This window comes from Chrysemys picta, chromosome 1 (genome assembly GCF_011386835.1).
Source record: "Chrysemys picta bellii isolate R12L10 chromosome 1, ASM1138683v2, whole genome shotgun sequence".
Classification (NCBI taxonomy): Eukaryota; Metazoa; Chordata; order Testudines; family Emydidae; genus Chrysemys; species Chrysemys picta.
Window position 1 is genome coordinate 326,181,714 of NC_088791.1, and position 15,265 is coordinate 326,196,978.

At 44.5% G+C, this 15,265-nt stretch overlaps 1 protein-coding gene across 6 annotated transcripts in view; it reads left to right on the plus strand.

Annotated features, from left to right (window-relative positions):
* Positions 1-15,265, plus strand: part of MTMR2 (myotubularin related protein 2) — a 77,405-nt gene that overhangs the window by 48,061 nt on the left and 14,079 nt on the right. For 3 of the 6 annotated variants that reach the window (XM_005309168.4, XM_065581561.1, XM_065581562.1), the window contains exons 3-7: positions 1,572-1,647; positions 5,314-5,408; positions 5,561-5,671; positions 8,285-8,386; positions 10,408-10,491. In XM_005309168.4, coding sequence (XP_005309225.1) covers positions 1,572-1,647; positions 5,314-5,408; positions 5,561-5,671; positions 8,285-8,386; positions 10,408-10,491 — 468 coding nt within the window. The remainder of the gene's footprint in view (positions 1-1,571; positions 1,648-5,313; positions 5,409-5,560; positions 5,672-8,284; positions 8,387-10,407; positions 10,492-15,265) is intronic. The other 3 variants (XM_065581563.1, XM_065581564.1, XM_065581560.1) reach the window with 1 other exon arrangement.

The following is a 15,265-nucleotide window of genomic DNA, read 5'->3' on the forward strand; positions in this document are numbered from 1 at the left end:
CGGGGGAGATTAGTCAGTTTCTCTCCGCTGCTGGAACACTCAGTGTGGAGTTGAGTGATACTACTCAGGAACTAAAAAGAGGTGTTAAAGTGGAATGCATAAAAGGGAGCAGGACCTGGAGAGAGGAGGGTAATGAATGGGTAGGCGCATGGGCTGTCAAAACTGTGTCTCGAGCAAGGAAAAGGAAATTCTGTACTAGCAGGTCATCTTGATATATAAGCCCTTCTACAAGTGTATTTAAAAGGTGGAAAACTGGCATCTGTAGACAGCTAGTATCTATCAAATGCCTCTAAAGCAGATAGCTTGGTACTGTTGTACTTTTCCTTTCTGATCACTGCCAGCAAGAAAATTCTTTTCCAGGAAAGGGAATGTAAACGTTTCCGTCCACTCTCTTGTGCCACTTGCAGTATGGCTGCTCGTTAACAGTATGTCCTCCTCCTGCCTGCTAATGGATCTCACTTGTGCTAAAGTTTACTTACTCACATGAGGTTGCATAGCCACATCAACCACCCCTCACGCTGCAATAGTGAGCTTTAATGCATATTGTCTTAACAAAACTTTTCAGATGACAAGATCTGTCCTGGTTCAGATGCCACAAGCATCAGTGCGTGATGGTGACGTCATACCGAGCCAAGTGTCCTTTCCCTGTTGAAAGGGAAATGGTCAAAAGCATGCACACCCCACATCTGCTGGAAAGTAATTAAGGAATGTTGGGCCAGGACCTGAGCTCTCACTCTGTTTCCTTTGTGTGCCTCCCACAGTGCCCAAGGGGATGGAGAGTTGGTAGGTGGGGATTCTCCTGTGCAGGGGGAATCCCCAGGTGGCATAAAGATGATGTAGACGGTTCTCTGCCATTCACTCCTGGGCTCCAACCCCCTGACATAGCAAGGACTGGGAGTTGCAAACTCGGATCTTGTCCTGGTTGGTCAAGTCACTTGGTCAAAACCTGCCTTTACCATGATGCCTACAAAAAAAATTGACAGCAGTTAGGCAGCTGGTGAACCATGAACACTGCCTTTTATGTTGACCAGTATTGTCTCATTGTTTTCTTGCGCTCCCCTGTTGGTCTGTCTGTGGTCTCATGTCTTATACTGTAAACTCTGGGTTAAACATTGTCTTTTTGTTCTGTGTTTGTACAGTGCCTAGCACAATGGGGGTCCTGGTCCAGGACTGTGACTCCTAGGCACTGTGACAGTACAAATAAATAACAACAACTTAGGGTGGGATTTTCAAAAACCGCCTAAGTGACTTAGAAACACAAGTCCTATTGAAAGTGGTGCATGTGCTCCCAAGTCACTTAGGTACTTTGTAAAATCCCACCATTAATCTCTGTGCCTCAGTTTCCTCTTTTATACAGTGAGAATAATCATAGTTATCATAGGAATTTCATGAGGCTTCTCAGTTCATATTTGAGAAGCACCTTGAGATCTACAGGTGGAAGGTCCTATCAGAGTGCTGAGGGTTTATTTCTGTTGTTATTATTGACCAATTGCATTACATCAAAAGGGTGAGCTTTTGATATATGAACATTTAATTTAATTCATTTTTTTTTCTGGGGCATTTTTATGTAGGTCCTGAGGGAGTCTAATAAATTGGCTGAAATGGAAGAACCTCCTTTGTTGCCAGGAGAAACCATTAAAGACATGGGTATGTGAACATGGCTCTAATTGCTTTTTTTATTGATTAGACAGAATTCCCATAATCCCTAGTATGTATTGAATAGATTCATTGTCACCCACAGGCATGGGCAAGGCTAACTAACTACCGTCTGCCCAGTAGTCAAATTTGTCCTGCAAGTCGATGTCTAGACCTGTCTGTGTTTCTTTTTACAGAGACAACTGGAAAGTTTGCAAGCTTAGGGTTCTTGGGTTTGGTTTTGTTCTGGCTTTTTTTCATTCAGGCTCTTTGATGTGATTGAGTGCAGTGGGTTTGCTGGTGAATTCCATGGAATGAAATTCTAATCAAACCTCTCATGCTTTGATTTGTCTCGGGGGTTCTAAAATGGGACATCTCATAAATAACAGCATTGGATAGTTGACCTGCCATGCTAGTCTTTTCCCTCGCCTCATTCCCTTCCCCTAAAAAATGACCTTATGTAGTCTTCGAAGAATAGATCATTGCTGAAAAGCTCGTGTCCTTCCCCAAAAAACTTCAAACATTCAGTAATAATCAGGCCCTGGAGACTGACATTTAAACGGTCCTGTGCCCCACAGTTGCATGTTATTTCTCACATGTGGATAGTTGTTAAATATCTTTAGCTATTAAGGGGTTGCAGACATTTCCCAGGAAATCTAAGGACAACAACTTAGATTTCTTGGCTGAGTAGACATGCTCTGGAGAGCTCCTGGGGAGCAATTTAAATATATAGAGTCACTAGTATTTGTATCTGTTTGTAAAAGATACTGCAGAATATATAGGTTCTAAAAACAAAATATAGAAAGATGGCACATGCTATAGGTTATAATAGGGAATTACAGAATTTTTAAACCAATCTATAGGATTCCATAGCTGAGATACCTTTTTCCATTAAATGCTATTGAGTTTTAGAGTCCTTTCTGTAGACCTCTATAGGTTTCATTCTGATTCCATTGTATAGGACAGGGATCGGCAATCTTTGGCATGCAGCTCGCCAGGGTAAGCACCCTGGCGGGCCAGGACGGTTTGTTTACCTGCTGCGTCCGAGGGATGTGCAGGCCGCCACTTCTCACAGCCCCCATTGGCCTGGAGTGGCGAACCATGGCCAGTGGGAGCCGTGATCAGCCGAACCTGCAGACGCGGCAGGTAAACAAACCGGCCTGACCTGCCAGGGTGCTTACCCTGGTGAGCCGCATGCCAAAGGTTGCCAATCCCTGGTATAGGAGTTTTCCATAGGGGTAGATTTTACTTACTTTTGAAAATGTTTTTTGCCCTGTAAATGGTTTAGATTAGCTTCACTATTTTAGAAACTCTACCGAGATGCCTTTTTTCCTCCCCATTATTTGGATTCAAATATTTCCTTTTCTTTGTAAAATGCCATTGGGATCTGTAGATGAAAAACACTCTGTAAGAACTAAATATTTATTATTTTAATTAGAACTGGTCAAAAATATTCAGAATTTGCAAATTTAACAAAATGGTCGATCAGAGTTTCAGTGAGAAAATAGGTTGCAACTTTCAACAATTTTTTTTCCCCATAAAAAATTCTCTGCTCCCTCATTTACTCCAACCCCTGCCTCCACCCTCTGTAAGAACCCTCAAGTAACCAATCAGGACTCTGTCTAGCCTGTCAGTATAGGAACCTATCTGTGTAATTCCTGACTTGGCTCAAAGGGGTCAGTAATGAGCAACACAAACTGCTTCAGCCCACTCCCGTGTCCTGCCCCATCAACCCCTGAGCTTAGTGCACTTATTCCACCCGGCATCCAACACTGGCAACCTGGGGAACCCAGTGATCCCCACGCTCTTGTCACCAGACTGCCAGGCAAGCTCTCCCACTGACTTCACCGGGAGTCACATGCTGTGACAAATGGGTCTGGTAGGGTTTCTAAAGGAGGTCTGTTCTTTGCGAGCTGCTTGGATTTGGCAGCTGTAGTCAATAAGCCTTTTCTGAAAAGATGGTTTGTGCCTCTGACAACGAGGGAGTGCTGGTACCTCTCATTGCAGAGTGCTGCAAGCTGGTGCCGTTGCACAGAGCCTGCAGAGTGTTTTAGTGACACGAGATGTGGCGTGGCACCGACTGAAGGTGGGGAGCGGGTAAAAAGTCACTTAACTGTTGGCATTTTTAACTGACATGAAACAGAAGGGTTGTTAGGGGAAGTGTTCCCAGTAGAGAGCCAGCAGCACCTCTTGCCTAGAATGAATGAGAAGCATTGACCGCCTTTTCAGAAGGGGACTGTTTTGAGTATTCATCACTCAAACCAAAGAATAATCATGTGTGGCAGATTGACTTTATTGCTTAATTAAAGATTAAAATCATTGGCAAATGAACTCCTTCAGTCAGATCCACAGCTGGTGTAAACTGGTGTTGCTCCATTGGCTTCAACGGAGCTATGATTATTTGTACCAGTCAGATGCAGAAGGTCACTATCTGAGAGTTAATTGAAGGATCAGGACCTACTCATGCTAAAAGCAGCCATGGGAAAAGTGGCTTCTTGCATTTATGATGGTATCTGAATTGGTATCACAGCACTGACCAGGATCCATGCTTAGTTTGATGCTGTTTTTTTACACAACGTTAACTATTTGCCCTTCAGGGCAGTAACGATCTCTTTTCTATGTTTGTGTCACGTCCAACACAAGGGGGCCCCCAGTCCTCATTAGGGTGTTTAATAAACTTTAATAGTAATAGGTTTTTTTAATGAATCAACTGTGTAACCATATGTAACTTCTGGTTTCTTCTCTTTGTGAACTGTTGTTTTATTTTGTTTTCCCCCCGTCTTTTTTCTAGTTATAGAATTTACAACACATTTCATCCATCTCATCATGTGCACCCATACAAAGATCAAAGGATTGATTTTTTTTTTTTTTGGATGTGCTAGTAGTAAAACAAATATCTCTTAAAATTGCACGGTTGTTCCATAAGATTTCTATTGGTGTTAGTGTGGTGCGTGATTTGTGCTAAAACGTAGAGGCTCTTTCCTTTGCAAACTTCTACCTTATTTCTGGATAAGCATTGACTAGACAGTGATATTGAAAGCAATGTGTGTAACCTAGAGATGTGCTTATGTGGTGGTATTTGTATGCAGGTTCAGTTTTGTACCGGAGCACAAATAGCCTTTACTTTGAACCCTTACTTCAGGGGTCCCCAACGCGGTGTCCGCGGGTGCCACGGCACCTGCCGGGGCGTGTAAGTGCGCCCGCGTACTGGCCGGTGGACGAGCATCCGCCGAAATGCCGCCGAGAAGCAGCGTCATCCAGAGGCGTCGCTGCTGAAATGCCACCGATTTTCGGCGGCGTTTCGGCGGCAATGTCTCTGGATGCTGCTGCTTGTCGGCGGTGACGCCTATTGACGTTGCCGCTTGTCGGCGGCATTTTGGCGGATGCTTCTCCGCCGCCACGTCCTCCGTGGCTCGTCGTCTGGCGCCCGCTGGGGACCACTGCCTTACTTTATAACAGTAATGGAAATTGCATTTATAATTCTGGGCAGGGTTGTGCAACCCTTGATCATACCTGGGAGCACCTGCTCATGCAAGTCGTGCCATTGATTTCAGTGGGGCTTCCCATGTGAGTAAGAGTCGCAAAACTGTAAATGTAAGTTACTACTATTAGGTTTTTGCTCCCATAGATTAACCTTAAACTTGCACTAGCTGCTTTTCTCTTTCTTTCACTTATTAGCCAAAGATGTGACTTACATCTGCCCGTTCACTGGAGCTGTAAGAGGAACCCTGACTGTTACAAACTATAGACTATATTTCAAAAGCATGGAAAGGGTAAGCTTTGTAACCATTTAATTCCTTGGTCTACTGTATGTACTGAAGCGCTGGGCTCTCCGTTATGACTCTGTATAAATAGCGGTTATATGTTTTGGTGGTTGGTTTATTTGTTTTTTCCTTTTAAACTAACAAATTTCAACGGTCTCCAGGACCCACCGTTTGTCCTAGATGCTTCTTTAGGTGTGATCAACAGAGTGGAGAAAATTGGAGGTGCTTCCAGCCGTGGTGAGAATTCTTATGGACTGGAGATTGTATGCAAGGTAAGTGGGCCTGGGGAAAAGATTTCTTTTTAAAGAAGGTGTCCCGCTGCCTGGTATGGGACACAGATAAGAGCGCCAAGCTCAGACTGCCAGAAAACAGGGCATGTTCCCCAAACTGGTGGTACACCCTATAATAAGATTTCAGCAAGCCTGTGACAAATGTATGCTTCCAAAATACTATATTAGTTATTATGGAGCCACAGACAGTTCCCTTCAGGCCCTCTAGCCCCTTATGCACCACCGAGACTAACCAGACTTCTGTGATAAATGATTATTAAAACTAGAAATCACATATATTAGGTTCGTCCAGTTCCAAAGAACTAGACACCCACCCCAGGTCAAAATATACTTCAGATCTTATCCAAAAACCACACTGGTAGCTAATCCTTTAGAAAACTAAAGGTTTATTAATACAAAAAAAGGGAAGAGAGTTATTAAATGCTTAAAGTGAATCATATACATCATAGTTGATTTCAGAGTTTGTAGACCAGGATAATAGCAGTGATGTTAAATCTGCTATCTTGTAATAAGTCTCTCTGCATCACCCAAAAGATCGGGGGTCCTCAGTCCATTGTTCAAAGCTTCCCTTTGTTAGAAATCATAATCCAGAAAGGTGGAGCAGGAAAGAGGCAAAGAGGTGGTGTCACAGTCTCCATTTATATCCTCAGCCAATGTGTATGGAAAGTTACTGTCTCAAACATGGAATCAAGGATCACATGTTCTACGTGCCCTGCTGAGTCACTGGGCCTCCATTGTCCATTGCTCTCTGAGGCGTTCTCAGGAGGGGCTCACTGAAACAGCTCTTACAGGGGAGATTGTGTGTGTGAGAGAGAGAAACTGACTCTGTAGGCCAATCCCGTGGGATGTGGGCGATCCAGGTTCAAGTACCTCCTCTGAGTCGGCGTATTATGGGATGGGTTTTGACCCGAAATTCCATCCTGGACCCAAAAAACTTTCCTGATGAAAGTTTTATCAGAACCGATATATTTCCATGAAAAGTTTTGGTGTCAATAACTCAGCATTTTCCAACAAAAAAATGATTAGTTGAAAAATTCCCTACCAGCCCTAGAGAGCACACGAATCTCCTTCCAGATCATTAACCAGTCTTCACCTCTTGTACATAGTCCATGGCAAGGGAAGGACAAGGGGATCCAGGGCCTTTGTTGAATGATTTATTTATTTCAATTTAATAAATTCAAAAGAATACCCGTCCAGCAATCTTGGATCAATTAACTGTACAATCTTAATACAACCAGCATATTATCCCCTAACATCTAGCCACTACTTAACCAGTCCACAAATAAATAAATAAAGCCCCTACCTAACCCCGGCCAGCCACCATAAATGATTGCACACAACGGCAGATGTTGTTTCGTGCCCAGAAGATCATCAAAGCTGGGCTATGTCAGACCAAGGTAGGGAAGGGGAAAAATGAATTCCAAAGGCAACACCCTAGCTGTAGTTCCTTCCCTTATACAGCAGGGGAGCTTGGGCTCAGGCACCCCTGTTGGCCACAGCAGTGGTCGTATTCTATGGGGAGAAAGGCGGTTTCTGAAGTAAACTGAACTCAGGCCTTTAGGACAAGGCCCAGGTCCAAGAGGAAAGGATACTACAGCCTCCTGGACAAATGATTGGAAAAAAGGCAGTCCTGGTCTCTGCTACTGTTTGAGCAGCTGGGATTCTATCGAGACTCCCAAACTGTGAACATGCTTAGTTGAGGGAATTGCATATAATCTGAGACAAATCCTCTAGTTGCTTCCTCAATGCACCATAGTTGTTGTCTTCTCTGGACACTATGTCTCCTGAAATTTACTCTGTGTGAGAAGCAGGATCCAGATCCAGGCAAGGCAGCCATCTATTTTCTGTAGCTGTTTCTCTCGTTTTTTCTTTTGGCCTGACTCCTCATACATGAAAGAGGGATATTCATGTATATGAACCTTCTAGTGTGACCACCATTTTCCATTGGTTACTAAAGGCTCTTAAATTGTTTACTACAAATCTCTGTGTTTTGGGTGAGGAGTTTCTCCCTTTTGGGTAAAATGTAGTGAACCTGGCTTCTTCTAGCTTCAGAATTTTGGTTTTGTAGGAGAGTACAATATCATAGAATCATAGAATATCAGGGTTGGAAGGGACCTCAAGAGGTCATCTAGTCCAACCCCCTGCTCAAAGCAGGACCAATTCTCAACTAAATCATCCCAGCCAGGGCTTTGTCAAGCCAGGCCTTAAAAACCTCCAAGGAAGGAGACTCCACCACCTCCCTAGGTAACGCATTCCAGTGCTTCACCACCCTCCTAGTGAAATAGTGTTTCCTAATATCCAACCTGGACCTCCCCCACTGCAACTTGAGACCATTGCTCCTTGTTCTGTCATCTGCCACCACTGAGAACAACCGAGCTCCATCCTCTTTGGAACCCCCCTTCAGGTAGACCAATATATTGGTCTTCGTGATCTAGCCGGACCATTGACCTTGTTCACAGAAACTGTTCAGATGTAGAAACCCGGGTTACAATTCTGTATTTCAATTCTCCTTGGATTCATTGGAATCACTATGCACGTTCAAGTTGTATTTAAGGTAATAACAGTTTGATGTCATGGTTTGTTTAACTTTTCTAGGACATTCGAAACTTACGGTTTGCTCATAAACCTGAGGGACGAACTAGGCGATCCATATTTGAGAACTTAATGAAATACGCTTTTCCAGTATCCAATAATTTGGTAGGTACTTCTCCTGCTGTTACTGGAAGATGCAGAATGTTGGTGCACAGCTTTGTTCAGATAATGCACTATTTTTATGGGGCGATTTTATTTGTGAGAGGAGAAATGCTGATCTTAAATCCTTTCTGGGTATGTCTACCCTGTGCCAGCTGACTTGGGCTAAGGGGCTCAGGCTAAGAGGGTGTTTAATTGCCGTGTAGACGTTTGGGCTTGGGCTGCAGCCAGAGCTCTGGGACCCTCCCATCTCTCAGGGTCCTAGAACCTGAACATCTACAGTGCAATTCAACAGCCCCTTAGCCCGAGTCAGCTGGCACAGGCCTGCCGCAGGTTTTTAATTGCAGCGCAGACATACCCTGTGTGGACAAAACGCTGCTTAGAAGGACGTCTTCTGGAATTCCAGGTGTGTTGAAAAGACAGGAGGTCTGGTCTAGTGATTAAAGCACAAGCTCAGGAGTCCTAAGGTTGGATTCTGTTCCTGTATCTGTCAGTGATGTCCAGGATGACCTTGGGCAAGTCACTTTTTTGTCTCATTTCTAAAATAATAATAATAAATTGCTTACTCCCCAGGAGTGCTGAGACTGTATTAATTAATATATGTAAAGCACGGCCATGTTAAATGGAAAGTATTCTGTAAGTGTAAATGATTATGATTATTTATTAATAGTTATTAAATGCCTGTTCAGTCTCAAAGCCTGATCCAACTCTACTAAAGTCAACGGGAGTCTTTTCATTGACTTTATGGGAGTGAGAGCAGCAGTTTGTCACATTTTACATGAAATTGTTTGAGCAAAGGGAGAATGCATGGTTCATAAATTCCCCAATCCTGCAACTTTGTGTGCATGTGCATTCCGTGCCTGCACCAGGGAGACCCGCTGATGTGAGCATCAGCGAGAGAACTCACCTGTACCACGCTTGAGTGGGACCTACTTATTTCAGTGGGGCTCTGTGCAGACAGATTGGTGCGTCCACATGCAAGCAGTTGCCGGATCATGCCATATTTTGTAACTGAAATATAGTATAGTATATTCTTCTTCATGTGTAAAGGAAATGCAACTCCTCTGTGTCACTGTACAATTATTTGAGAAGCCTGGGCGGGGAGTTTTCTCACTGATGCTCACATGCTTGTAATGGAGCAAAATGTTCAGGATACAATTAAATCTGTCAAGTATCAGAGGGGTAGCCGTGTTAGTCTGAATCTGTAAAAAGCAACAGAGGGTCCTGTGGCACCTTTAAGACTAACAGAAGTATTGGAGCATAAGCTTTCGTGGGTGAATGCCATGAATGGCCTAATGAAGTAGGCATTCACCCACGAAAGCTTATGCTCCAATACTTCTGTTAGTCTTAAAGGTGCCACAGGACCCTCTGTTGCTTTTTAAATCTGTCAGAGGTTCACAGTCAATATTTGGCTGACTACTCTCACGTCTGCAGAACAGCTGGTCCATTCAAGGATGTGATGACCATGCAGTTGTTGTTTTAGATCAGGGATTCTCAAACTGGGAGTCAGGACCCCTCAGGAGGTCGCAAGGTTATTATATGGGGGGTCATGAGCTGTCAGCCTCCACCTCAAACCCCGCTTAGCCTCCAGCATTTATAATGGTGTGAAATATATAAAAAAGTGTTTTTAATTTATAAGGGAGGTCGCACTCAGAGGCTTGCTATGTGAAAGGGGTCACCAGTACAAAAGTTTGAGAACCACTGCTTTAGATGCTGGTGAGTAAAGGATGTACTTCTACATAATGTGTGAGAGGAGCTTTCTTGCCACACAAGTCATTTTCCTTTAATAATAAACACGTTTTGTCCCTGTGATGTAGGAGGTAATGGATCAGTGTGATAATGAACATGGAAGAATGTACATTAGTGTGTTAATTACACTGTAGAAAGGGAGTGTCAATTACTTTACAAAGGCTTAAAGAAAAGTAGTGTAGTAGAAACAAAAGAAGAGTCGCAGGTTATTATCTGAGATGTCAGATAGCATGAAAAATGAACTTTGAGTATTTAATGCTAAATGTTCTTTCTCTCAGCCCCTTTTTGCATTTGAATACAGAGAGGTTTTCCCTGAAAATGGCTGGAAGGTGTATGATCCTATTTTGGAATACAGAAGACAGGTAGGTGCTTGTTTCACATCCTTGCTCCTGTACGTTCTTCTTCGAAAGTTAAGGTCTTTGCTGGAATATAATTACTGATTGTATGTAAGGAGGAATAACCCGACTCAGAAGTGTCTGCAGGATCAGGGCATTGGTCAGCATGTTTCAGTAACTGACAGCAGAGGTACAGCTGCACAAGCAGTAACAACACCTTAAACATTAGTGTAAATGGGATTCAGGTTGCCGGCTGTTTTCAGGATAATGTGGTAGAAACACCTGTGGCCCTGTCTACACTATCGGCTACACGGTTGCTGGCAGCTGCTGAAATGAGTGCTAATTTTGCTAGTGGAGACACAAGCCCATTGAACTTTCTAGGGTATGTCTAGAAAACCACTACCATGGTTCTCCTATCGCTGTAGTTAATTCACCTGCCCGAGAGGTGGTAGCTAGGTTGATGGAAGAATTCTTCTGGCAGACTAGCACTGTCTACACCAGGGGTAAGAGGATTTTTACATCCTGAGAGACATAGCTATACCAATGTAAGTTTTCAGTGTAAATCAGCCCCTATTCAGTGATGGGTTACGGTTTTTCCATCGTGCTTTAATTAGTTTTAATCCTTTTTCTGTACATTTACAGTTTCCTAAGGGTTTTTCTTTTTAAATTAAAAAATGTTTCTTTAAAGAGTATTTTTAAATGATTTAACTAAGAAGTTAGAAGGAGAAAATCCATATGAATGATGAAATAGATACTGTATGTTGTCTTGGGGGCTATTTTAAGGGATCAGCCTAGGCAGGGTAAGGTACAAATGTTCGTAGTCTGGAACAAAGGTATCCAGACTGGCCTTTACAAAGCTGTTAATTACTTTGAGTTAATTGGCAATCAGTTAACTTGAGGTAACGAACTCTAGGGGTACGTCTACACTGCAATAAAAGACCCATGGCCCTGGGTCAGCTGACTTGGGGTTGTGGGGCTTCGGCTGCCGGGCTATAAAATTGCAGTGTAGACTTTCAGGGCGCAGGGTGGGGGAACCCTACCAACTTCTTCCTAGTGTAAATACGGCCTCGGATTATGTCTTCTCTGCAAGAAAAGTGGGTTATTTGCACTGAGATAACTCTCTCAGTGTAAAATCAGAGGGGAGACAACGTTCAGGTATATATCTAGTTGAGATCAACCATCTTTCTTCCCCCACCCCATCCCTCAAGCCTAGGGTTTACCTTGACTAGTTACATTAAGGTAAAAATTACAAAGCCTTGTCTCCTCTAGGATGTTACATCGAGCCAGCTATCTCGGTGTGAAAACACACCTGGGTTTTGCAGTGAAGACAAGGCATGATCTGAATTCTGACCTTGATGGAACATAGTCATTACCATACCAGATAATAATAATAATTAATGGAGATATCCTGTCTCCTAGAACTGGAAGGGACCCTGAAAGGTCATCGAGTCCAGCCCCCTGCCTTCAGTAGCAGGAACAAGTACTGATTTTGCCCCAGGTCCCCAAGTGGCCCCCTCAAGAATTGAACTCACAACCCTGGGTTTAGCAGGCCAATGCTCAAACCACTGAGCTATCCCTTCCCCTTCCCCTTCCCTTTCCCTCCCCCCCATCCATCTTGTCTTCAAAAATGATTGGTACCAGCTGCTAAAGAGCAAGACACAAGCAACCCTTCAATAGGCAGTTATGGTATGACCTGGCCCCCTTTAATTAGAGGTTTGCTTAGGTCCTGAATCATGAGGGTATATGTCCCTTGCCAAACTTTGGGGTATTTCAATTTATTTATTTATTTATTGCTGTTTGTAACTCTGGATGTTCTCATTGTCTGAGTCTGTGTAAGTGTCTAATCCTTGTTTTGACTCTTTACTTAAATCTTATTGAATACATTGGATAATGTGTAAATAATATAATATTCTTGATAAAATAATAACTGTCCATTAATAAATCAGTATTGTGTTCCTGGCATGGTACTGGGATTTGTGCATATTGTAACAAAACTGGGATAATATAGCAAATTCGATAATGAGATTACCTGTCTGTGACCATATAAAGTGTGAACAGAAATCACAGAGGCAAAATGTATGTGTTATCTAGAGAACCTCTGGAATGGATTTAAAAAATTCTGAGAGCTGGTCTTGGCACAAGCAGTGCATTGATTCTACGGGGACTCCATGGTCTTACATGTTAATTGGCATCTCACAGACCAAGTGAATCTTCTCCCTCTGGGTGGAGGAGGGAGGGTTAGCTCAGTGGTTTGAGCAGTGGCCTGCTAAACCCAGGGTTATGAGTTCAATCCTTAAGGGGGCCACTTAGGGATCTGGGGGAAAATCACTACTTGGTCTTGCTAGTGAAGGCAGGGGGCTGGACTCGATGACCTTTCAAGGTCCCTTCCAGTTTTAGGAGATGGGATATCTCCATTAATTTATATTTAATTTAATTTAGTAGAGGGCAACAAGTAGAATCCAGCTGTCAGGCATTCAGAAAAGTCCTGACTTCAGGAGGAGGATAGGGTTGCCAATGCCAGATGTGTTTGAAACCATGGATGTGATGTGATCTCTTCAGATTTGTATAAATGATCTAGAGGACATTGCTACACAGAGATCCTGGAGATTAGGAAGGATGTTTAGTGAACCCAAAACTACTCTGTAAATGTCCCTGAGAAAAGAGAGAAAATGTGTAACTTATTAAAAATTATTGGTCACATAAAATGACGGAGAATAATAAACAACGTGTAGAGAACAAAAGGACCTCAGAGAGGCTTGGGTCTGAGTTGGTAATTGAGATCATATGTGGAAAATTAAATTTCAAACTGAAATTGCTCCCTGATTTTTATTACACACTGACTGGCAAAATATGAAACAGAACTGCCAAATGAATAAAATTCAGCTAAACCCAAAAGGCTTCTAGATTACTTGGGAATAACGTAAAGCTTTCAATTTCAAACAAGGTGGGGAGCAATTGGAAAATCTTACAAGGGGTTCTGAAGCTTGAAATGTGAGATGTTTCCTGAAGGAAGGCGTGCTGGAATGATACTATGCTCTGGTTAGATGTGTGGTGGAACCACAGCATGCAGGTTTCAGAACAAACAAATAGGAAAAGGTACTTGCAGTGGTGCTGTAGAGGGAAGAGCATCAATGCTTACCCAGAAGCAGAAAGGTAGAGAAAGAGAACAGATTTTTAAAGGGGAACATTTCCTAGGAAAGGAAAACAGGAATTGATCGGAAATGTTTCAAAACCAGGCTTAGTGTAGAATCTGCCCTCAATTAGACTCTGATCCAGTAAAGCAGTTAAGCTCATGCTTAACTTTAAGCATGAAACTAGTCAGTGGAAAGTACTTATGCTCAGTGATGAGCTCCCAAAATCCTAATAACCGGTTCCCTACTGGGTCCTCGGCGGCACTTCGGCAGCAGGGGGGTCTTCACTCGCTCCGGGTTTTTGCTGGTATTTCGCTGGCGGGTTCTTCACCCCCGCTGCCAAAGACCCGGTACGGAACCGCGCGGTGAGTACAAGCCCCACTTGCCTGTCTCATCTCCCCCCATCTGACTCCAACCCAACCCACGTCCTGCCCCCCTCAAAACCTGCAACCCATCAACCCCCCCCGCCCCCTGCTCCTTGTCCCCTAACCACCCCCTCCCGAGACCAGGGGTGAAAGTAAGTCCAGTGACTTACCAGTACGCTGGGGCCAGCTCTGGCCCCCAGAAGGGGCGGGGCCTAGGGCGGAAGGGGCGTGGCTGAGGGAGTCAGAGCCAGCCCCAGCCTACCCTGTAAGGTAAGCGTCGTCGTCATCGTCGTCCCCCCTTTCCTCCCCCCCCGGGTAGCAGCAGCAGCCCGGGACTCCAGGGGCTATTTAAAGGGCCCGGGGCTCCCCTGCTTCTACTGCCCCAGTCCTGTAAATAGCCGCGAGAGCCCTGGGGAAGCGGTGGGGCTCCCGCGGCTATTTAAAGGACCAGGTCGGCAGAGGCAGCTGGAGCCCCGGACCCTTTAAATAGCCCCTGGAGCCCCCCACTACCCCTGGGCTCTCGGGGCTATTTAATGGGCCCGGGGCTCCCCTGCTTCTACAGCCCCGGCCCTGTAAATAGCCGCGGGAGCCCTGGGGAAGCGACGGGGCTCCCGCGGCTATTTAAAGGGCCGGGGCAGTAGAAGGAGCCGGAGCCCCGGACTTTTTAAATAGCCTCCAGAGCCCCGCAGCCCTACCCCAGGGCTCCAGCAGTGGGGCTCTGGTGGCAATTTAAAGGACCAGGGACAGGACGGTCCCACGGACCAGAGCTTGCCCATCCGCTGGCCCCTTTAATAACTGTTTCTACACCGGCTTCTAAATTTAACAACCGGTTCTTGAGAACCGGTGCGAATCGGCTCCAGCTCACCACTGCTTATGCTTAACTTTAAGCACATGTGCTTTATGGGATTGTGGCTGTCATACCCAGTCTGATTCAATGTCTGCACTTTCACCATGTGACCAGCAGGGGGAGTGATTCACTTGAATAAAAGTTTATATGCTGCGTGTTTAGATGATGTGAATGTAAGTAAGTGATTAAAGAATAGTGTGAGTCAATACTATGAGGCAGATTGTGTCTGGCCCCTGAATGGAGGGGGCATACGTTGCTTTCCTCCCTGTGCCCTCACGCAGGGACTATGCACAGATGCAACTTTTGATGCTCCTGAGTTCAGGGACTGTAAGTGGTGCTAGCCTACCTGGAGAAGATAAACCATCTCCGTACCAGGCATCCATACCTCTCTGGGTGTGTCAGCTTGTCTCCCTGTCAGATCTCACTGACTGCTGCTCCCTGCTTCCGGGAGTGTCACT